Below are 25,188 nucleotides of genomic sequence, written 5' to 3'. Positions count from 1 at the left end.
ACTAAGTACAGTATTGTTCTTTATATTTTGTTGCTCCATTCTCCAGTGCCTGAAGGCTAAAGGACACTTTCTGCATTCCCAAACTGTCACACCTTCCACCCTTCTGGGCTCATCTCCCCAGCCTTCCTAGCAAAGCACTATTGAGCAATTTCATTCAGGTTCTCTTTGTCAAATAGGAAGTTACCTTATATTCAGACACTGTTGTTACAAGTTGAGGTTACTAGGTGTTATTTAGCATTAATTAGCTCAGCTGTTTATTTACAGAGTTCAAGATTTTATTGGTTGTGAAGTAGGAGGCAACTCGGCTATTAGCAATTGCTTAGGAGTTGTTTTTATTTTCCCTCTCCTATTATAGGGTGAAAACTACGAAAATGAACTAAATCATTGCCTATCTTTAGAAGAGATTAACTCAATTATGACTTTCATAAAGGAACTTGGGAATTTGGGACAATTCCAGCTGGTAAAACAAAAGTGATGTTTAATTCCTCTTGATTATTGAGTTTATAGCAGATCAGCCATAAATACTTGATTTTAACTTCAATTTAGGTGAAGCTATTTCTCTAAGAAACAGAAATCTTTGTAAGCTCCTTTTCTCTTTTCAGATATCTAAATATTAAGATGAGCAGGATCCATTTTTAAGAATTTGCAAATAATGTAACTTATTAAAGGAAAAGAATATGGGGTTAGTATAGCTACCAGGATTTGACAGCATTTTTATCTTCACCAAAGGGTATATGCATTGATTTTTAGAGAGAGAAGGAGAGAGAGAGAAAAAAATTGATGTGAGAGAAGAACATTGATTGGTTGCTTCCCATATGTGCCCTGACTGCAGGGATGCAACCCTAGGTGTGTGCCCTTACTAGGGGTTGAACCCGCAACCTTCAGGTGTAGGTGATGAAGCTGCAACCAACTGAGCCACCTGGTCAGGGCAGATTTGACTGTTTTTATGGGGAAGTTACCTAAATTTTCCTGAACAAGTTTTGTTTTAACCTTCAGAATATTTACATGTGACCAAAATTTCTTCCCGCTTAAAATGCCTTTTTTGTTGTGTAAAATCAAATATTATCAAATATAACAACAATATTTAAGAAAACTACCTAAATCTTAATTTGTTGTAGCTCACAGCAAACTAAGAAAATGTGAAGAAAGAAAGAAAATGTAAATAATAATAATAATTTTTACTGGTCTCAGCCTAAAATATGGCATTTTCTTTTCTGTGTATTTTCTTGGGTACTGTTAATTTATTGATCAATAGCAATGGATAATTTACACATATTTGCTTTGTTTCTAGTTTTGCCACTTGTACAGCTAGACTATAATAAATTTGTATTTTTCTACTTAAGATTTGTTTATACAAAACATTTTTAAAAATCCAGTGACAATTTATTATTAATGTATTTGCATCAAATATTTGTTTCTTACTATTAAAAAATATTTGTATTCATGTGCTACTTGTATGAGTTATAACCAATTTACTAAGTTAATTAAGGGGTGTTAAACACTTGTTTTTATAATTTAGCACCATATGTTCGAGGTTTCAAAGTAAGCTTATTGCCCCAAAGAGAATTAAATGAATGGATTATCGTTTTAATTATTTGAAATATAGCATTACATTCATGACAGTTTGACTCCATCTATACAAAGATAGTCAAAGAGACCTGGCCTCATCCTTCAGGAATTCATCCTTTAAGATATTGTGAATGTCAAGAACATCTCTTGGCACATTGTGAGGAAGAACTGAAAAATTATTTTGCAGGAGAAAAAATTATTTACTGACTCTGAGAGTTGAAAGAGAATAAATATAGATTTTTATTTTTGGTAGTATTAATATCTCTCACTTTGACATAACTCACTTGTAACACAAGAGGATTCCTCCTCAGTTTTCCTTCTGCCTGACTCACTCTGTTATTCAGCTGTTCTTGGGTATCTGTAGGAAGAAGACATCTATTTACATTAAATGAAAAGAGAACAAAAACTCACCCCATTTGGAAATATGATCATCAAAAAAATTAGTACCTAATTAAAAGTGGCATTTACTTTGACAACTGCACAGAAAAATTTTGGTACTGAAAATAGGTTTTTATTAAATATTTGATTTTTTAAATAAATAAATATGGATATAAATTACTTTCTTAGTAATATTACATTTTAATTTGTTGTCTACCTCTTATTCTGATATTCTGTTTTTGAATATTCCTTCTCAGTTATTCCCATCAACTTCTCCTGGGATTCGAACTTTGATACGTGGATTTTATGATATGGCAAATCCTATGGGAAAACCTGGTTCAGTCCTGACTCAATACTCATCTCTTTTAAATGTGTTTGATCAATTTCAGCTCCTGAATAAAAAGGCACAGCTACATGCGTTGGAATGGTAAGATAGCCACAAATTTGAATTGTGCAGTCCAAAAAAATCTCTTGTCTAAAGACTGATTTCAAAAGGCTTTGCCTACATTAAAGAAAGCAATAAAAACAAGCATGTCCAAAAATTCATGCTCTGGAAAATAAGTTTCTTTAAAGCATCGAAACCATAATGATTCTAGTGGTCTTCAAACACTGTAACAAAAATATATCCAACAGTTTTTCAAAGCAACAGTTTAGTGGACTTGACTCCGCTAAAAAGTAATGTTTAAAGTTAAGTTTCAATCTAATTTTATTTAATAATATATATCCTTGAATTATGGACACGTCAGACAGAAGTAATTAGGTGAGTTTATTTTTTTTTTAAATGAACCATCAGTATAAGCATTTATTTAGAGGGTTTTTGAGGTATGACTTTATTTTGGGCAAAATCTATCCAAATTTATAAAAATGTATATCTCTCCCAAAATATTAGAAAAAAAATTTTTTTTAGAAAATAGTACCTCTCTCTTCTAAAGGAAAGCATTGGGCTGTAAGAAAAGTTTCTTGGCCTCTCATCTCCATTTCCATTCTAATGAGGGTGTAAGAGGGAGGATGGGCCAGGTGAACATGTTAACACCTCCTGTAGCTGGTGAAAAGGGCAGTGCCCTAGGATTTAGCTAAATCTACTTCTCCTTTACATAATAGAATTAAGAGAATATTGATCTTCTATGGCCAGGAAAACATGCAAAACTAAACCTCCTAGGGAGGTGAAAGACACAGGCCATGGAAATCATATGTCTGACAGTCCCCCTCAGGAATGACTTCAATGGACTTGGACTTCATTTCCTTCTGCCTCAGGAGATAGTGAAAGCAATTCTATAAGAAGTTCTTTATTTCCTGCAATTCAAAAATACAAGTAATTATATATTTGATGAATTCTTAAGACATCTCTCAGGATAAGATATCACTTTAATTGTAAACACTTTATGAGGTTGGCCTTATTCCTTCAACACTTGGAAGTAGGAGGCCTGACAAAAGGTTTTATTTGTTTGAAAATTAGGTTTTAAATAGTACAGTTCAATGCCCCTGTGTTTGTTTCTTGCACTCATTGAAATAATCCAAAACTGTCTCATCTTTCATTATCAACCGGTGAAGAGTAGATATGTTTTAAGTTCCTTTGAGATATGCAAGCTTTGAAAAGGTTGTTTCCTGACAAAGTGTTTTTTTCAAGCTCCACATATGTTGTTAAGTTAGCCAAATAAGTTACTTTAAATTCAGAATATTGAATTTATCCCAACCCTAACCATGATTACTTTTTTTTTCAAGTATCACTATGTTTTTTTGATAGATACAAGTATATAAAATCAGGGCATGAACATGACTTGATAAATTAAGTAGATTTAATTTCAATATTAGAATAAGAGGGACCAATTCAAATTCTCACCATTTGTTTTACACCTTCAAAAACCACTTCAAGAATATTAACAATCTCTCAAAAATGGATAAGTTTTATGCAAGTAAACCACCTTTCTTTTAAAAGGTGTGTGCACTTGCCCAGGCTCAAGGATATGAAAATCTAGCACATAAAGCCCATTACTAGAAATAGAAATGCAGGCAATATACTATTACATCAACAACCATCAATTACAGTTAAGAATTTTTCTGTAAGAACCAAATGGATAATTAAATGTTACAACAAGTCAAGTGTTACTGAGAAAAGTACATTTCTACAGTTTTCAGTGTTGCTATTCAGTTTTCTAACTTAAAACAGCCTATAACTGGCAGCAAAAAAGATCCTTGCAATGTACTCCTTCTGCTTGAGAACTTATGATGTAAATATTGCATGCTGCTAATATATTATCTAAACATTAGATACTCTTAAAATATTTGATGATAGATGGTGATAAAGATATTACACTACAAAAAAACCTTCTGCAGAAGAAAATCCTAACTGACATACTTCTGCTTTAAATATTGTGAAAACTTTACAGCTGGATGAATTTTCACAGTGGTTAAGTCAAATGCAGTTACATCATATCAACAGTATGTTTTGCACGATTTAAGGCTTTGGCTGGGTCTTTAGTCAGCTTCTTCCTCTGATTCTTCTTCAGCATTTTCTAGTCATGTTAGCCACTGATTCACCTGGAACAAAGCCTTGCCTTTCCCCAGAAAACTCTTGGGTTACCTTTCAATAATGGAATTTACTAATGGCCAGTGTTGAGTGTTGTTAGAAATGGTCAGAACTTTTTTAAATCAGACAGACTGGGATTCAAAAATCCCAACTTTGGTGTTTATTAATTACAGCAGGTAAAGCTTTGACCCTTCTGAGACTCAGTTTCCATATCTGTAAAATATGGATTATACGACCTGCCATGTATTATTCCAGAAATATTATCTAAGACAACTTGCATGTACTGTGTGGTGTGTGGTGGGCTGCCATGCAGGTAGGAAGTAAACATTAGTTGCTTTCTTTTTTCGTGTTGCTATACTATCGTAAATTCACTGTAGCATCAACAGGGGGGAAATACTTTCATTTATTATAAGAAAAGAACGATAAAATTGTCAGTTTTATCAAAGTTAACACTGTGAGAAGTAAACTTCAGATCTTTATCAGGAAGCAATTAGTAAATTCCTCTTAGAACATTTTAAGAAAGAACACTCAATTCTAATTATATTCAAATTTACCTGTGAGCATAAGCTATCATTTGTGCTGTATTACAAGGATTCATAATGTATACATTTTCCAGATGGGGAAACTGAGTTCCTGAGAAGGTGGGTCATTTACTCAAGCCACACAAATGGAAGGAGAGTTGACCTTCACATCCACGGTCTGGTGCTTTATTCCAGTACATCAGGCAGACAGGACAGGGAGGTCAAGTATAGTCATTCATCACTGCCCTTTTCTTCACAATGGTCACCTTCAGGTTTTTTTTTTTTTTTTTTTTTTTTTCCTACAGAAAAAGCCAATTTTATGGACCTATACTACTTATGGAGTTTAATGACTTCCTACTTTCTTTTAAATCAGATCACCTGCAACAAGGCGAAAAGAGATAAAGTCAGAAGAGCAACAGTTAGAAAAGGTGACAATTATGTCTGTCCCAAGGCTCAAAATACAGCGGTCCCAACAGAATTAGTTTACAAATAAATGTGAATAGAATATGCACTCTGCTAATTTTCACTTTGCTGGAAATAAAGTTGCAGGTGCACTTTCCTCTATTCATATGCTTTCCATGAAAACTCCTATTTTCAAAACATAATTTATTCACAGAATTGAATGAGAAACCAGTAGGTTGCCTTAACGTACAAAATCATCTCATTTCATTAAGATAGTAAAATTCCAAAATTTAGTTTACATGCATTTCAGGGTTTTATCTTTTATGAGCTTCACTTAAGAGTCTTTCCTTCGTGTGAATTCAGAGGTTTTCAATTAAACATATTTTATTCCATGCTTGCTTTATCTGTTTTCTAATTCCTTGGGAGAAGGGAATCCCTTTGAACAACACTGTTTTGAACTGCGCAGGTAGTTATAGCATATAGTTTTCAATAAATACACTCAGCTGTTAGTATCCTTGGGTTTTGTCTCTGTAGATTCAACTAACCATGGATCGAAAACAGTATTTTCACATTCCCAAGCACAGACTCCTAACCGCAGATTCCCAACTGCAGATCGAAAATGTTATTTTCAACTGTGGTTGGGTGAATCCTTGGTTGCAAAAGGCCAACTGTAGTTAAATATGGGATGACTCAAAAGTTATATGTCGATTTTTGACTGCACTGGGCCTTGTACCCTTAACCCCTATGTTGTTCAAGGGTCAAACTATTTTAAAGTAAGTCCTAGACATCATTATTTTTATCCCTAATTACCGATACTTCATTTTATATATATGTGTGTGTACACACACACCCCTAGATAAAAATAAAACTGCAATAAAACAATCACACAGTAATATTTTTAATTCCTTGATTTTTCTTAATTTCCTATCTGACGTTTATATTTTGAAGGACTTGAATATGGCTTATTCATCTCTTCTGTACCACAGGGCCCAGCACATATCTGGGATGATAAATGTTTATGAAGTGTAATCAAGCACAGAGCATTTGATTTAAGTCTAATTGCATCTCTGTGAAGTTAGGCCAGCATTATTATCTCTGTTTTGTTGCAGTAGAAATGGAGATTCACAACAAAGCACAGGAAAGTCAAGTCACATCCTGCCCAGTTTTCTCTATTATCAGGACCAGCAATTTTCTGTCTGCAATTTAGATTATTTTGTTCCCAAAATTGAGGATTTAAGGAGCAGTCTGGCCAAGCATTTACTTATAAAACAGAAAAAATGAGGCCAACACACCAAGATGTAACTAACCCTTACCACTCACTACTGTTGATCAGAGTTTAAGGGTGGAAGGCTTGGCAAGCCTTTCTGCGTGGTACATTTGCATTTCTTAGACTATATGTATGTTCTTCTCAGTCTGTGCCTCACAATTTCCAAGGCTTCTTGCTTCAAGACTGTTAAATTAGCCAAACAGATTCCAATAAGAATGTGTGTTCCTGAATCACTTCTGTTGGGCCCCAGCTATCAGAGATTGCCTTCTTTTGGACTGAAGAGTGACTATTTGCCCTGGTTTTTTTCAAATGTGCTTCTGCTGATTAGAGATGATGAGATTTCCACCCACCACACTTGAGGCAAGATTGCCAGTTTTGAAGAACAAAATGCAGAAAGTGTTTCTTTGTGTTCAGCAAAAAGCTGTACCCACATAGAAAAAAGAAAAAAAAGATTGTTAGGTGTAATTTCCATGACTTTTGTTCATTTCATTGATCAAGTTGTTTGGCATTACCTTTGTAGGAATTCTTTCACAAAGGATGAGAACTTTGAAAAACCACAAGTGCCATTTGATGCAACTGAACATAAAAAAGGTAAAAGGAGAAAATCATATAAAAATTGTTTAGCTTCATTAGCAATCAAAAATGAAAATTAAACAAGGAAGTGTTGTTTCCCTCATATTTGGAGATGTTTTTATTCTTAAAAATAATAGGGTTGGGAGAGTGTAGAAAAGTAAGTATTCTCACGTTGCTGTTAGATGTATGAATTAGAACGTTCCGTAAAGGGTCATTTAATGACATACAAGAAACACTTTAAAGCTATTCTTATAGACCAGAAATTCCATTTTTGGATATTCATTTAGAAGAAATAATCTAAAATGTTTACAAAATTTTATTACAAAAATTAGTAAATGAAAAAATAGAAGCCATCACTATTGCAATAATAGTGAACAAGATAAATAAAATAAGCTATAATCATCCAATAAAATACGATAAAGCCAGCAGCATCAGTATCACCTCAGAAACTTGGAAAAGTCAAATCTACCTAGTCAAAATCACTGGGTATGAGGCCCAGCATTCTTTATTTTAACAAGTCCTTCAGATGATTCTGAGTGCACCAAAGTTTGGAAATCCCTGCTCCAATAGAATGAGTCAGCAGACCCAGTGAAGAACTGATGACAAACTGCTAGTCTGTCCCTCTCTCTCTCCCTCCATTGTTTGCTCTTTAAATAAATGGTTTGAGCACTCAGTGTTTTTATTCACTCATTTGTACCATGAATATTTATTAAGAAATATTTTAGATAGATATTTGGTCGAATTCAGAAACTTAGAGTAGGTATCAGTTGAACTGACTGAATGGAATTTCACTAATTCTAATAATTTGGGAAATTATAGTCACAGGTTCATAAAACTAAAAGGAATCATGAGAGATCACCTTGAGGCGATGAATGGCATTTAGACTATTTATATTTCTCCCTTAATATTTTCCTATTTGAAATAACCTTTCTTCTGAGATTTGAAACAGATAACTTCTTTATTTTACCGTAGCTTTCAGTTTCACTTAGAAGTACTTTCTGATGTAATAAAGTTAAATAATAAAATGTTTTATTAAATTATGCTGTGTCTGAAATTACTGAATATGTGTTCTTTTTATTTTGATTAAAAATTGTCAATTTAAATTTACACTTTTTTTTAGTTGTGCTTCCACAAATTATGAATGAAACCAAAGAAGTGCATTGCAGGAATGGTGAGTTCCAATGGAAGTGTTTCAGCAGCATTATTAACAGGCATGACCCTGCTTTGAATAAACTATCATTTTACTTTATGTCGTTTCTTTAGGCTACTGATTTATTTTAAGTAGATTTTTGGAAGTTATGAGGTTTCTGAATCAGTCAATTCTACCACTTTTCCTAAGAATATTTTTTAATCTTCTATTTTTGAACTTGAAATGTTATGCTGTACGCTTATTTGTTTAAGGCCTGTGACCTCCCAACTTATGTTGAGGGGCCCTAAGGGTGCTAAGGCTTTACCTTGGAGGCTGCTCAAGGGGAAAAGCTTAGCTCCCCTACTTTATACATTGATTTTTAGGACTCACCACCCCACAGTTATTCCATTCCTGACAAATTGTTGATACAATGAATAGTACTTGAGTCAAATTTTCTGTATGATAATTGAGAGCTTTTAAGCTTATTTTCAATATAGTTACTTAAAAGTCATGAATTTTTTTACATAAGTATAATCAAGAAAAATATATATGACATTTCAAGTATTATATGGATTTTAAAATTTAAAAATAATTTTTTCACTGTCTGCTTTGCATTATTCCAGTGGTCTTGCAAATAATTTATTCTAGAGAATCTAACTTTTCCAAGATTACAGGTCTATTAAATGCTTGATCTGGGTCATGAACCAGGTCTTCATATTCTTTGTCCAAAGCTCATGAATTATCTTCATATCCTATAATGATATGATGGAAAAAGTGAGTTATACTTAGCCATTTTTTTGAAATGTTTACTCAACTTTTATAATAAATATAAATATATATACCTATATTTGATGCTAAAACATGTACTTAGGAAATTTAGCCTTTCACAAATAAAAAAGTCTATTGTAAAACATTAAAGCTAAAAATAATTGTGAATTAAGGTCTAATTTATTATGTCTTCTAATTTAATAAAGTCTAATTTGTGTCTTCTAAAATGTAATCTAATTCATTCATTATGTTTTAACAGTATCATTAAAATTAGGGTACATTGAAAGGTTATATAATAAGATGGTTTAATAGAATCAACAAATATATCCAATTAAGGAAAAAAAGCATTTTACATAAGGTATGGCTAATCAGGAAAAGATAACAGATATTACTTATGCTGTTCTTTCCCTGAACTTATCATTCAATATCCTGCTCCTAGAGAAATACACGCTACTCAACTTAATTCTCTGAGGGAACTGGTGCCTAGTGTGTAGTGAGAAAGTAGGAGCAAGATTAGAATGAACATTTGTCAAGAGTCTGCTGTGTGTTAGCCTTTGGGCTGATGCAGCATCAGGAAAGCCAGTTCACCTCTTTGGTCTTATATTTTCTCATTTATAAAATGAAGTTACTATATGAAGTTACTATCTCATTTTTTTCAGTTTCCAGGTAACATGGTGTAGATATTGTGAATAAGTTAAATAAGTTCTTCAACCTTGTTCATTTTTTATGTTAAAAAAAATGAGTCTGACCTGTGTCTTCCTAATTAATCTTCCTACTTCTATGGTAAAAGACTTTAAAGATAACTGAATAATGCCTCAGAACAGGTGGGACTATATTTCAGAGTTTAAGCTGTTCTTGTGTTTAATATGAGTTATGAAGATCCCTCAAGAGGGCAATAAAATTCTGTGGTTAAAAGAAATACATTAAAAGCAGCCAAGTCTTCAAACAGCTTTCCCATACATACCTGCCAAGTAGGCTAAGCAGCCTGCTACCATCATACCCCACACTGGGTTCTCCATAGAGCTAAGGTAAGCTGGCCGGAGACAAGTTTGGACTGGGCTGGCGGGTTGCTAAGGAAACATCAGCAACACTGATGATTCAGTTGAACATGATATCAGGAATATGTGAACTTTCAAGCAGGGGGCTAGGATGTAGCACTTAAGCCAGAGGTGAAGTTTCTAATGAAACCCACAACAAGCACTTGCTGGAATCTTGCTTAAAAGCAGGATCACATATTTTTATTGCATGTAGGGCTGAGTTTCAGTGTTGCAATGGGAGAGCCCCACTGGAAACTTTCACTGTTAAGTGTAGGTGTAAACTACAGGGAAATTAACTTTCTGTGACTATTTCATAAAAAATATATGTTAAATTGAAGTACGTCTTCTATGATTACTATTTTGAAGAAAAATTTTCCATTTTATTATTTATTTGGCTGGTTTAGAACATAAAAGCGTAGTGCAAGTATTTAAATTCCCTGTTTGCCTAGGAAATGGTCCTCTGTAAAGCACCTTTCATGTCACCGCATGTCAGCATGTTTAAAGTGTTAGGCTGGGTTCACAGCCTGCATGTCAATCAGCTCTCATGAACAACAACAGCCTGTTTTTACTGTGTTAACTCAGTGCCTCAAACACAGACTATGCTGGAAAAAAATCTTTGATGAAAAATGCATTATTAACAAGTGGTTGAATTAGAATACAAAGTTATGATCCTTTTCTAGATTAAATCTAATAATATAATCTTATCCTCATTCTTTTATTTTTTAATTTATTGTAAAAAATTTAGGAGGTGATATGATCATCAAAATTATAGGTGCAATCTACCTATATTTATCAGCCAGATAAAAATTCTTTATAACAGGTAAAATTAATCAGGCAGGTGGTTTATTCAGTTCACTGACTTAATCTGGTAAATTGACTACTTTTTTATTTTTTTCATTACAAGTTTTTCCTACAATGAAATTCTAATATATCTGTTATATTATTATTGTTCCTAATTTATATCTGAGTAGTTTTTTTCTTCCATTGATGGTAAAAACCATAGAGGGTGGGTGAGAAATTTACAGATATTTTTTTATTTTCATTGTTTTACTGAATGATGGAAGTTATACTGTGACCTGGTTCTCAGAATTAGAATAAAATATTTATAAGGTTCGTGGTACCCATTACCATGGATTTGGTTGTGCATCTCCATGTCTATCAAAGAAACAAAACATTTTGGTATTGCTGAAGCACAAAGTCCTGGATGTGAAGGGAGATGCAACACATGAGGAGGAAGATAAGGAAGAGATTGTGAAATTCCTTGCCTGCTTTATTAGGGGATTGGACTGAATTCTGGAGGTGATGAGAAACCATTAAAACACTGAAGACAAATTATCAGATTGATTTTAGGAAATTCATTGTGATTGCCACATAAAAATAGAGGGAGAGGCCTGGACATGTGGCTCAGTTGGTTGGAACATCATTCCGTACACAAAAGGTTGCAGGTTCAATCCGCATTCAGGATGCAAATGGGAGGCAACTGATGGATGTTTCTCTCTCACATCAATGTTCCTCTCTCTCTCTTTCTTTCCCTTCCTCTTGAAAATCAGTAAGCATATCCTTGGGTGAGGATTAAAAAAAATAGAGGAAGAGACAACTGTTGATAAGATAATCTATTTTAAATTCAATTGTATAACCTCCTGCAGGGAATTCTGTTATCTTTTTTGTTGCTAAATTGTTAAACATCACTGAATATTTACTATCAAGGCAGCGCAAAGACATTTTTGTTTTACTGATTTCTGTAGAATTAGATATGTTTTTCTTTACTGGAACTTTATTGTCTATTGAAAAGTTTTTTGGAACTAAATATTTGATATTATTTCTTTGAAAAACATTTGATAAGTTTTTGAGTAATTTGGTTATTCCATATATGAACACAATATAATTTAGCAATGGCTGGTATATATGCCTGTATAGCTATTTTTCTTTTTTTCTTACCAAGATATTTTTGTAAGAATTGGTCTACCAAATAGAAACATTCTTAAAAATGGCTTAGAATCAATGGTGTGAAGTAATATACTAAGTTTTCTAATGGGATTGAGCAGAAGATAGCATTTTCTTCTTATACTTCAGTGTACTTTCTTAGGCTGAGGTGGCTGGACTAGTGAGTGGATGTCAGGGCATGATGTCTTTGTAGCTGAGTGTTTGGTATAAGATTGGAGTTCACATTCTTTGCTCTACCCTGCTGTCTATAAGCTACTTTATCAGTCCGATGGCAGCTTAATTACACTCTCTGTTCGGAAAATTTCCTCATTTCCTGCTGGCACCCTTCTGTCCCCACCCTCAGATTCATCATCCCTGTTTACACTGTTGCTTGATATATGCAATAAATACCATGAACACGTGATCAACCCACTAGCGAGACATTTTCCCACCTCCTGTGCCTTTAAACTTTTAAGGGCTGGGAAGAAAATATGACCTACATAACAACAAGGCATAGCTGTTATATAAAGGAAATGCTACAGAATTTGACAAATAGAAGTCACAAATCAGCTCTGACCATTTATCGTTTTTTGTCATTAAAAAAATAATAGATGAAGACAAACAATGTCATATCAAGCAGATCTTCACACATCCACATTTGGAACTAAGTCCTGAATTTAACCCAAAGATCAAAGATTATTACTCTGAAGTTCCATTTGATGTGATAACAGTGACAATTGGAGTGGAGACTTCTAACTGTCAGTGCAAGGTGTACCTGCATGAACGGGCAGGGCCAAGGTATGGAATGCTGCTGGGCTGGGTGAAGACATCACAGTTGGAAATAGACAACTGAATCAGCCTTTGAAAGTGGTTCAGAAAGGTTGAGGCACAAGATCAGCTGGAAAGATTGCCAGGGTGTGAAGTCTTTCCACTTTTCAGGTGTCATGTGGTTAAAAAGAACACACCAGCATTCTACTGATCTTGTATTGAATCTTGGTAACCATGTTGTAACAAGAGTCGATCTTGTGATATGAAATATTAAAGAGAACCCATTAAGGGAGAAGTTCATTTTTTAAAGATTGCTGAAGAGTTAATCTTTCCTAACAGTAGCCTCCTTCTATCCAACACAACTCTTCAAGTTTTTGAATATTCAGAGATTGATTATTTAATAAACATGGTGATGACAATTTGTGGACATAGTCACATTAACTTTCCTAGTCTCACTGGGATTTTGTTATTCTGACACTTTGGAGACTCACCAACTATTTTGTTTGTAATTTTGAACAGAATATAAAACATTTTTATATCTTTGTTCATAGCCAAAAAGGTATTCATGGTCTCATGCTGTAGAATAAAAAATGCTCTTGTCTCCCTGGGGGCCAAGAAAACATAGTAGGAAAAAAGAGGAACCAAGCCAGACACACCTGGCTCCCACACCTGACTCTGTCATATGATGCGGGCACTTTGTCTCCCAGTTCTATGCCAAGGTGTGTATATTTAAAATGAGGATAGTCATAGTTTTGTATAGAGTTGTGAGTATTAAATGAAATTATGTATGATCCTGACAGACATTAATAAACATTAGTTCCCATTTCTATAGTTTTTGGGAGACGTGACTTGCTCTGCAAGATAATGAAAGTACTGTGAACAGAAGTTAAAATATTTCACATTTTAGGTTTCTTAGGAAATTGTACAGACCTATACAAATTATAGGCATTTAATATTGATGTATGAATTCATTTGGGCTAACTAAATGTTTCTCTGTCCAGTTTTGCCAGCTACCCTCTGGGCTTAGGAGCAAACAAAATCTTGATGCTTGTGGTGGATGACTCTCCAGCCCAGGGTGAGACCCTAATCACGTACAAACTCACCATCTATCGAGAAGACCGTCCAAGTCTGCCCTTGTTTGAAGACTTCACAGCATGTGGTTTTGTGCAGGTAAGTGAATTTTATATTTACACTTGAATTGAATTAGAAGTGATGTTAACGCAGGTGAAAAATGCCAAATGAAAATTGTTAAGAAAAAAGTATGCCTTTACAAATCCAAACTGTGGTCTCATTTCAAAAAACCAAGAGTAGATACCCTATTATAAATGGTTTTCTTTTTAGTGGGATGGCTCCTCCCTGTACTTAACCGTGTTCAGTAGATTGAATGTGGTTAATATTGAAAAAAATGTCTGAGTACTCACACTTGGTTATGAAATTGGTTTTATATTTCTCTTTTAAATTTTCCTTGGATTTGTCTCTGAATCTACTTTTGAAATTTTAAACTGGGTTCGGGAGAATTTATTTTAAATAATGAGAGGAACATGTATGGAATTACTTTACAGAAGGGACTCTTGATAAATTAAATTAAATTTACTTGGGTAGATATATTTCTAATTCACTTCTAACACCTCAATCATTCTTAACAGCTGTAGTTTCTCTTGTGAGCAATACATATTATTTTGTTGTCCTGTTGATTTTGGAGGAGGGTGAACATTACCCAGAGACTTTATGTTGTTTGGTGGTTCTGTCTTCTGTTTTGTTCCTAGCTTTTTAGGATTCTGTGCATAAACTTCTACATTTCCTCACATCAGACACCCTCACTATAGGCGATTCCAGGGAAGTAGTAAATGGTACTATTATAATATGTACAAATCTACTCAGAAAGTAGAATTGCAAACACATCATGTTACAGAGATTTATATGCTGCTGGGAGCATGGAAGTAGAGAGGGTTACTAAGAGAGCAATGGCTGACTGGACCTCAGTGAGTGGTTTAGATATACCATGTTTGTTTGTTTGTTTTTCTGGTTGTTTGTTTTAGAGAGAGGAAGGGACAGTTAAAAGAGGGAGAGAAACATCAGTGTGAGAGAGAAACGTTGATCAGTTGCCTGTCATATGCCCCCCAACTGAGGACTGAACCCACAGCCTAGGCATGTGCCTTGACCAGGAATTGAACTGGTGACCTTTTACTATGCAGGATGATTACAAACTAACTGAGCCACATCACTCATGGCCCATGTTTTCTTAAATGTAGGGAAAATACATGCTATTCTCTCCCTTTGTACCCACCACCACCACATTCTCATCTATTCTCCAGAATTTAATGCTATTTGGTAAGGGTACCTATCATTGAGATTTATATTTTCCAAGTGAACACATATCTCTAAATTATGCACTACCGCCAATTCAAATGGAATTTCACATTGCTCTAAATATTGAGTGAAAGCAAGAGAGAATCATTATTCTGAAAGATAAGTGTACTTGAAAGGTAGAAAAATTAGGGTTCCATGGTCAAATAAGTTTATGAATCAATGGGTTAAATGAAGTTAAGTAGGTTTCTTTATTGTAAGACTTCTCTGAGCCTTTCATACTCTAATTAAAACTGCAGGTCTTCAAAAGGAAAATATACAGTGTATAGCATTTCCAAACTTATTTGACATTCTTTTTGTGGAATAGCTATTAAATATTATTTTGTGCAACATAGTTGAGGAGACACTGGGCTGGACTATGGAGACAGATTCAAAATATGTTCCTCTCAGTTATCCACCTTTCAATTTGCTTCACTTGGATAGTCAGCCTTTTGAGTCCAAAGAGAGTAAACTAGTCCTCCAGAAGGAGACATTGGTCTGGCCTGCTGGAAGAAAGAAGGCAATTTTTCTTTTATACACTGCTAGGCAGAATGTTTGATCACTTTGGAAGACTTTGGCAGTATTACTAAAGGTAGACATATATATATCCTACAACTCAGCAAACATCCTAGTTATATGTCCAAGATAAATGAAGTCATATGCCCATCAAAAGACATAGCCAAAAATGTTTTTTAACTTTTAAAATAATTTATTTTCAGAGCAGAGTTAGGTTTACAATAAAATTAACGGAAAAATACAATGATTTCCTGCGTACTTTCTGTCCCCACACATGCATAGCCTCCTTGATTATCAATGTTACTCACAAGAATGGTCCATTTTTTACCAAGGATGGACCTATATTGACACATCATATCTGCCCAAATTCTATAGTTTACCTCAAGGTTTACTGCTGGTGTTGTGCACTGTATGGGTTTGGACAAATGTATAATGACATGCATCCATCATTATAAAACCATACAGTGTGTTTTTAATTCTCTGAAACTCCTCTATGCTCTACCTATTCATCCCTGCCACTTCCCACCATCCCCTGGCAACCACAGATCTTTTTGATTACAGTATTCCCTCACTTATCGCGGATATTACATTATAGACCCCCCCCTCCTCCACGACAGGTGAAAATCCGCGAAGTAGGAACCTTACATTTATTTTGGTATTTATATATATATTTTAAGGCTTTATAAACCCTTCCCACCCACTTATAAACTGGTCCCATTCCCTTATTAACCTTTCCCACTCCCTTACTAACCTTTTCCACACTTTTATAGACACTACACATGTTCTTACATATTCTACACTCTTAAATCTATGTAACTTTAACAACATACGTATACAGTACCGCAAAAATCTCGCAATATAGTGAAAAATTTGCGATAAATAATTAAATATAATATTTTTAAAAATCTCCCAATGCAGTGAGGCTGCAATAAGTGAACCATGATATAGAGAGGGACTACTGTATCTCCATAGTCTTACCATTTTTAAAGAATGTCATATAATTGGAATTGTATAGTATGTAGCCTTCTCAGATTGTTTTTTTTTCCACTTAGTAATATGTATTTAAGGTTTATTCATGTCATTTAATCACTTAATAGATCATTTCTTTCAAGCACAAGAAATCTTAATATTAATTGCCTTCATAATACTATTTCAAAGCTGTAAACAATTCAATAAGAGATAAACAAATGTAACATAATATTATTGAGATATTATTTGGATGAATCTCCAAAGAAAAAAGAAGCCAGACATAAAAACGTGTACTGTATTACATTTACATTAAGTTTAAGAACAGGCAAAACTGAACTGTGGTGATAGAAAACAAATTAGTGGTTACCAAGAAGGTGAGGGTATACCTCTAAGCATGACCGGGCTTTCTGGGCAAATCTCCTATATCTCAGCCTGGGTGGTAGTTACATATATAGCCAGTTGGTAAGTAGATATATAAAAATGTAATTAATTAACTATGCTCTTAAGATTTATGTAATTTACTGTATATAAAAATATATTTAAAAAAATGACTATGAAATCTAAAATGAAAACTGCATCACAAGAAACAACAACAGAAGCTAGAGAATTGAAACAAAGGCAAACTAAACAGGCAACGAGAGTGGAAAAAGAACTATAGGTATGGGGAACATATTGGGGGGAGGTCAGCAGAGAGGGGGAAGGGAGAGAGGGAGGGAGATGATATAGGAATTAAGGATCATGGTAGGAGGGAATGGAATAGACAGAGAGAAGTTGAGAAGAACTATATGCACAACTAATGGACATGGTCTAAAAGGGGGGGACAACTGGAGGGAGGGGGGCCACCAGGTGGAGGGGAGAAGAGGGAAGGGAAATTGGGACAAATGTAACATTATAATCAATAAAACACATTTAAAAAAATGAAAAAAAAATGACTTCTGGCCAAGATGGAGGCCTAGACAGACACGCTGGGTCTCCCTCCACAACTAAGAAGGAATACAACTACTGTACCTCAAAACTAGAGACTACCAGAAGTTCCAGAAAATCAAGCTACATGGAAGTCCAACAAGCAAAGATATAAAGAAGAAATACTCATCCAGACAGGTAGGAGGGGCAGAGCCAGGGTGGAGAGGATGTGGTGTGGTGGCAGCAGCAGTGGCAGCAGTAGCAGTGGCAGCAGCGGCCGGCAGGCAGAAAGCACAGTTACACGTTTTAAAAAGTTGGGAGGGACACCTGGGGAGCATTCTCAGCTCCTGACCAGACCTGACCAGATCTAGCAGCTTCTGGTCCCAGCGCCAGAGAAAATCAAGCCTCATCACTTCTGACAGTGCAAACCAGTGGGGGTTGGGGCAGAGGAAGATACTGCTGGTCTCTCATCAGAGTCGGCTTGTTTAAAGAGCCCCTACAGTCCTGGAGCATCCATGGACCCACCCACTCTGCGAACGACGGCTAGAACAACAGCTAGAAAGGTGCCAGTCCTATACAGAGGTTGGAGAGGTGCCTGGAGGAGGAGCGAGTGCTGGGCAGGCAGCATTGTTCCCTCTCTGACCCCTCCCCCACATACAGTGCCACAACAGGGTGAAACAGGTCTCCTGTACTGATGAATACCTCAGGCTCTGCCCCTTACAACATAATAGGAGTGACAGCTCTACCTAAGACACAGAGGCAAACAAACACAGGAGCCTGTAAAGATGAGGAGACAGAGAAGTATGGCCCAAAAGGGGGAACGGATCAAGGTTCCAGTGGGAGAACTAAGTGACGAAGAGACAGCCAACCTAACAGATGCAGAATTCCGAACACTGGTGATAAAGATGCTCACAGGCTTGACAGATATGCTTGAGTATGGCAAACGCATAAGGGAAGAAGTGAAGGCTATGCTAAGTGAAATGAAGGAAAATCCACACAAAACCAATGATGAAGGGAAGGAAACTAGGGTTAAAATCAATGATTTGGAACATAAGGAAGGGAAAAACAGCAACCAGTACAGAATGAGGAAACAAGAATTGAAAAAAATGAGAAGAGGCTTAGGAATATCTGGGACAACTTTACACATGCCAACATCTGAATCATAGGGGTGCCAGAAGGAGAAGAGGAAGAGCAACAAATTGAAAGCTTATGTGAAAAAATAATGAAGGAAAACTTCCCAAATATGGTGAAGGAAATAGACATACAAGTCGAGGAATCGCAGAGAGTCCCAAATAAGCTAGTCCCAAAGAGGACCACACCAAGACACATCATCATTAAAATGCCAAAGGTGAAATGTAAAGAAAGAATCTTAAAAGCAGCAAGAGAAAAACAGAGTTACCTACAAAGGGGTGCCTATGAGACTGTTAGCTGATTTCTCAAAAGAAACTTTGCAGGCATGAAGGGACTGGCAAGAAGTATTCAATGTGATGAAAAGCAAGGACCTACAACCAAGGTTACTCTATCCAGCAAAGCTATCATTTATAATGAAAGGGTAGATAAAGTGCTTCCCAGACAAGGTAAAGCTAAAAGAGTTCATTATCACCAAGCCATTATTGTATGAAATGTTAAAGGGACTTATTTATGAAAAAAGATCAAAACTATGAACACTAAAATGACAACAAACTCACAACTATCAACAAGTGAATCTAAAAAAATTTAAAAATCCAACTAAGCAAACCAGAATAGGAACAGAATCATAGGTATGGGGACCATTTAGAGGGTTATCAGCTGGGAGGAGGAAGGGGGAGAAATGTGGAAACGGTGCAGGGATTAAGAAGCATAATCGGTTGGTATAATATAGACAGGGGGAAATTAAGAATAATACAGGAAAGGGTGAAGCCAAAAAACTTATGTGCACAATCCATGGACATGAACTAAGGGGGGTGAGATTGCTGGAGGGAAGGTGGGTACTGGGCAGAGTGGAGCAAAGCGGCAAAAATAAAACTGGGACTACTGTAAATACATGATCAATCAAATATACTTAAAAAAAAAGAAAAAATACATAAAAATGTATTTGGCTATTATAAATTATACCTCAACAACATAAGAAAAAAGCAATAGTGGGGAAGTATGTAATATTTTTCAAGACATGCCTCTCTTCTCAAATACTATATTGATTATGAACCAGTTAAACACCATGCAATTACCCTAGACAATAGATAATATTAGGCATTTATTACTATAATATGAAAAATATATTAGAGATATTTTGTGGGATGTATCCTACGTGGGATTGAAGGAAGGCGTTTCAGTCATTTATAAAAATCATTTCCAGGTTTTAACTTATAGCTTATGTGTGGTCCCACAGCAGTATTATATTTTGTGAAATGGAAAACTATCTAATAAACACTAGTATTTTTTAGCTGTTTTTTAGAAATTGTCAAATGAATGAACGGATAATGAATAAATAATGCAGATTGTTTTAGACCTTCATTAGGAACTGGGAGAAGTCAATAACAGAGGTGTTCCCACCAGAAACTCCAGTTAAAATTCTAATCCAAAGACCTTTCCTTTATTTCTCTTTTACATTTAATTTCAATAGAGTCTTCCGGTTTTATTGCAAGTTGGTAACATGATGAAATTTAGATTATGGGGAAGGGGTAAATTTTCCTGTCTCCTATGACTTTCCAGGTATTTGAGAACTTCCAAGTAAGGTTAATAGCTAAACAATATATTATGAGACTTAAAAACTTTTGGTCTTTTGAACTGTTGTTTTCCCTTCTGTCAATATCCATAGTTCCTTCCTTTGTTATATTCTTAAGGTTGTAATCCAGAGTGCAGCTATTACAGATTAAATGGTAGGTTTTTCTAGTTGAAACTCCAAAGCCTGTATATGGAACTTAAAGGAAATAAATTAAGCTTTAATTATATCTTATTTGTCGGGTAAGGGAAAAATTACAATTTCTCCTTAATTTCAAATTAGATTTTGGACTAGTGGAACCCATTATTAAATTTTATTTATTTATTTATTTATTTATAATGATATTTTATTGATTATGCTATTATAGTTGTCCTGATTTTTCCCCCATTGCCTCCCTCCTCTCAGCACCGCCCTATTCCCTCAAGCAGTCCTCTCAGCATTGTTCATGTTCATGGGTAATGCATGTAAGTTCTTTGGCTCCTCCATTACCTGTACTGTACTTTATATCCCCATGGCTATTCTGTAACTACCTATGCATAGTTCTTAATCCCCTCACTTTTTCATCCATTCCCACATTGTCCACCTCCCATCTAGCAACCATCAAAGCGCTCTCTGTATCCATGATTCTGTATCTGTTCTTTTTGTTTGTTTAGTTTGTTTTTCAGATTCCATTATTGATAGATATGTATTTTTTTTGCCATTTTATTGTTCATAGTTTTGAACTTCTTTTTCTTAACTAAGTCCCTTGAACATCTCATATAATAATGGTTTGGTGATTATGAACTCCTTTAGTTTTTTCTTGTCTGGGAAGCTCTTTATATTCCCTCTGATTCTAAATGATAGCTTTGCTGAGTAGAGCAGTCTTGGCTGTAGGTCACTGCTTTTCACGACTTTGAATATTTCTTGCCAACCCCTTCTAGTCGGCAAAGTTTCTTTTGAGAAATCAGCTGATGGTCTTATGGGAACTCCCCTACAGGTAACTGACTGATATTCTCTGGCTGCTTTTAAGATTCTCTCTTTATCTTTAACCTTTGTCGTTTTAATTATGACGTGTCTTGGAATGGGCCTCTTCGCATGCACATTGTTTGGGACTCTCTGTGCTTCTTGGACTTGCATGTCTATTTCCTTCAGCAACTTGTGGAAGTTTTATTTCATTATTTTTTCAGATAGATTTCTGATTTCTTGCTCTTTCTTTTCCCTTTCTGGTACCCCTATGATGCGAATGTTAGATCTCTTGAAGTTGTCCCAGAGGCTGCTTATACTGTCCTCATTTTTTTGGATTCCTTTTTTCTTCTTGTTCTGATTGGTTGGTTTTGCTTCCTTATATTCCAAATCATTCATTTTATTCTCTGCTTCACCTACTCTACTGTTGTTTCTCTGTAAATTGTTCTTTATTTCAACTAGTGTATCCTTCATTACTGACTGGACCTTTTTTATGCCGATGAGGTCCTCACTAAGTTCCATGAGCTTCCTAATAACCAGTGTTTTGAACTCTGAATTTGATAAATCACTTATCTCCATTTCATTTAGCCTTTTTTCTGGTGTTTTGATCTGTTCTAACATTTGGGCCATGTTTCTTTGTCTCCTCATTTTGACAGCCTCCCTGTGTTTGCTTCTATGTATTAGGTAGAGCTGCTTTGACTCCGTGTCTTAGTAGTGTGAACTAATGTAGTAGCTGTCCTATAGGTCCAGTGACACAGCTTCCCACATCATCAAAGCTGGGTACTTGAGGTGCACCTTCCATGTGGGCTCAGTGCTCCCTCCTCTTGAAGTTGAGCTTTGGTTGCTATTGGTAGATCAATGGGAGGGATTTTTCCAGGCCGGTGAGCTCCAAGGTTTGGCTATGACCACTTACCATCAACATCTGTCCTTCATTAAGGATCAGTAGGGTGATGGTGCTCTGACATGGTCTGTAGCTGTCCACTGGGCGTGCTGGCCCTGGGGTTGCCCAGGTGGTGCAGGCCATGGTCAGCCCCCACCTGTGTTTTGCCTGGGGCCACCCTGCCTGAGCTATAATGCAATCTGAGATGGCTGCTACTTGTGCTGGGCTTGGAGATTCCCAGGTGAAGCCACGCTGTGAATCTAGGCTGGCTGCTGCTAGAGCCCATCCTGGAGCTCACTGAGGCCAGCTGTTGCTTGTTTGATAGGATTTAGGAAGTTGTGAAGCATAAGCCAAGGTCAGCCATTCATATGGAAAAACAGCTTGGATGGGCCTATAAATTGGTTGGGATGGAGTCTCTGGGGATCTCTAAGTTGGGTCAAACAGTGTTAGCTAGGTTGATGGAGTCTCAGATATGACTCCAGCTTGCCGGCTCTGTAGGGGACGGTTTAGAAAACAGACAACGTCCTCTGTTCGCCTTCATGCCAGACACTTCAGTTTCTCCCTCTATTCCACTGATGCCTTTCAAGCTGCTACCCTGGTGCTGGAGCTCAGAGGGAGTGTGAGAAGGTAAGTCCACGTGTGTGTTGTTTAAGAGAAACTACTTGGGGATCCAGTGGTTTTTTCCACTGATGTTTGCAGCTAGAAGTTGTAGGAACTTATTTTTCTGGTACTGGAACCCTGGGCTGTGGGGCCTGATGTGGGGCTGGGACTCTTCGCTCCCAAGATATTCCCCCCCAATTTTTATCCACTACATGTGGGTGAGGGTCAAGCCTGTTCCATGTCTGTGCCCATCCTTACCAGTCTAGATGGATGTGGTTTCTTTAATTCTGTAGTTGTCAGAATTAAACCCCATTCAACTGTATTTCTCATGGTTCTGAGTGATGGTTATTCTATATTGTAGATGTAATTTTGATGTGGTTGTGTGAAGAGGTGAGAAATGTCTGCCTACACTGCCATCTTCTAAATTTTAAATAAACATAAAAGGCAATCTATCTTCAAACAACCAAAAAGGAGAATCTAATTTGTGGGTAATCAACTTTCTAATTTCTCCTTCCCTCATTCTCTCACCTTATTTTTGATCCTCAACTATTCATTGATCCTTCCACCAAAGACTAATAGTAAAGAAAAAGCAAACCTAAGGCTTATCTGTTAATTAAAAAATCAATTGCTATGACTTCTTGGTGAATAATAAGATAATTTAATTAACTTGTTAATAGACGTTTTGTATCCTTTATATGCTTATTGTTCAGTACCTACTTAGCCATACTTAACTATTTGAGTTTAGTGTCTGTTTCTAATTATATTGCCAACTGGAATTTGTATATGGTTGCCACAGAGGCGCTCTTAGGTTAGTTAGTACCAGTGAGGGAGAGGGACTAATTTGCATGACTTTATATAACAGCTGTATTTGGAACAAGGTTTCTCAATCTTGGCATTATTGATAGTGGGGCTAGATAATTCTTTGTGTTGGGGAGCTATGCTGTGCATTGTAGGATTTTTATTTGGCAGCATTCCTGACCTCTATCCACTAGATTCCAGTAATACACCCCTCTCTAAGCAGTGACAACCCACAATGTCTCTAGATGTTGCCAAATGTCCTCTCAGGGGCAAAATCAACACCAGTTGAGAACCACTGATAGAGACCAATAAGATGTCCTACTTTTCTACTTTCTATTAGGAAGTCTAGGAAATCTCTAGTGATATGAATTCTTTAGAGGTAGTCTTTCAATGTTAAATGTTGAAGAATCAGCATTCTTATCTTTTTTAATCCCTGTGTTTTTCACCATTTCTTTTTTTTTTATTTTTTTATTTTTATTTTTTTTAATTTATTTTTTATTTTGGTTTTTCAATTACAGTTGTGCCCTTTTCCCCTAATTTCTCTCCCCCACCCACCCCCCCCCCTCCCACAATCATATCCCTCCCCGTTGTCCATGTCCATGAGTCTTTCATGCAGGCTCTTTAATAAAACCCTTCCCTTACTTTTCCCCCTTCTCTCCCTCTCCCCTCCCCCCTATTGACTGCTATTCTGCTCTTTGTTCTATTTAGTTCCTTTGTTTGTGTTGTTCTTTAGTTTCCTGTATTAGGTGATATCATATGGTATTTTTCTTTCTTTCCCCGGCTTATTTCACTAAGCATAATTCTCTCTAGTTCCATCCATGTTGTTGCAAATGGCAGGAGTTCCTTCTTTCTTTCTGCTGCATAGTATTCCATTGTGTAAATGTACCACAGTTTTTTGATCCACTCATCTACAGATGGGCACTTAGGTTGTTTCCAGCACTTAGCTATTGTAAACAGTGCTGCAATGAACATAGGAGTGCATGAGTTCTTTTGAATTGGTGTTTCAAGATTCTTCGGGTATAATCCTAGTAGTGGAGTCGCTGGTTCAAAAGGCAGTTCCATTTTTAGTTTTTTGAGGTAATTCCATACTGTTCTCCATAGTGGCTGCACCAGTCTGCATTCCCACCAACAGTGCAGTAGGGTTCCCGTTTCTCCACATCCTCGCCAGCACTTGTTGCTTGTTGATTTGTTGATGATGGCCATTCTGACTGGTGTAAAATGGTATCTCATTGTGGTTTTTATTTGCATCTCCCTGATGGCTAATGATGTTGAGCATTTTTTCATGTGTCTATGGACCTTCTGTATGTCCTCTTCGGAGAAGTGTTTGTTCAGGTCCCTTGCCCATTTTTTAATTGGGTTGTTTGTTTTCTTGATGTTTAGTCGTATCAGCTCTTTATATATTTTGGAACTCAGTCCCCTGTCTGTGATGTCATTGGCAAATATGTTTTCCCATATGGTTGGTTTCCTTTTCATCTTGCTGATGTTTTCTTTTGCTGAGCAGAAACTCTTCAGTTTGATGTAATCCCATTTATTTATTTTTTCCTTTATTTCTCTTGCTTTAGGAGATGTATCCGTGAAGAGATTGTTACGTGAGATATCTGAAATTTTCTTGCCTATGTTTTCCTCTAGGACTTTTATGGTGTCACGGCTTACATTTAAGTCTTTGATCCA

The 25,188-nt window shown here is 36.0% G+C and overlaps 1 protein-coding gene across 2 annotated transcripts in view; it reads left to right on the top strand.

The window, feature by feature from the left end:
- CPED1 (cadherin like and PC-esterase domain containing 1) overlaps nt 1–25,188 on the top strand; it is a 286,576-nt gene that overhangs the window by 124,990 nt on the left and 136,398 nt on the right. For both annotated transcript variants that reach the window (XM_090287436.1, XM_090287437.1), the window contains 6 exons: nt 356–460; nt 2,205–2,374; nt 7,185–7,255; nt 8,358–8,408; nt 12,706–12,892; nt 13,864–14,032. In XM_090287436.1, the coding sequence (XP_090143562.1) occupies nt 356–460; nt 2,205–2,374; nt 7,185–7,255; nt 8,358–8,408; nt 12,706–12,892; nt 13,864–14,032 (753 nt within the window). The remainder of the gene's footprint in view (nt 1–355; nt 461–2,204; nt 2,375–7,184; nt 7,256–8,357; nt 8,409–12,705; nt 12,893–13,863; nt 14,033–25,188) is intronic.

Source organism: Furipterus horrens, unplaced genomic scaffold (assembly GCF_987537825.1).
Source record: "Furipterus horrens unplaced genomic scaffold, mFurHor1.1.pri manual_scaffold_9, whole genome shotgun sequence".
Taxonomy (NCBI): Eukaryota; Metazoa; Chordata; class Mammalia; order Chiroptera; family Furipteridae; genus Furipterus; species Furipterus horrens.
The sequence above is the reverse complement of the archived record's forward strand: the minus strand, read 5'-3'. Positions and strand labels throughout refer to the sequence as shown.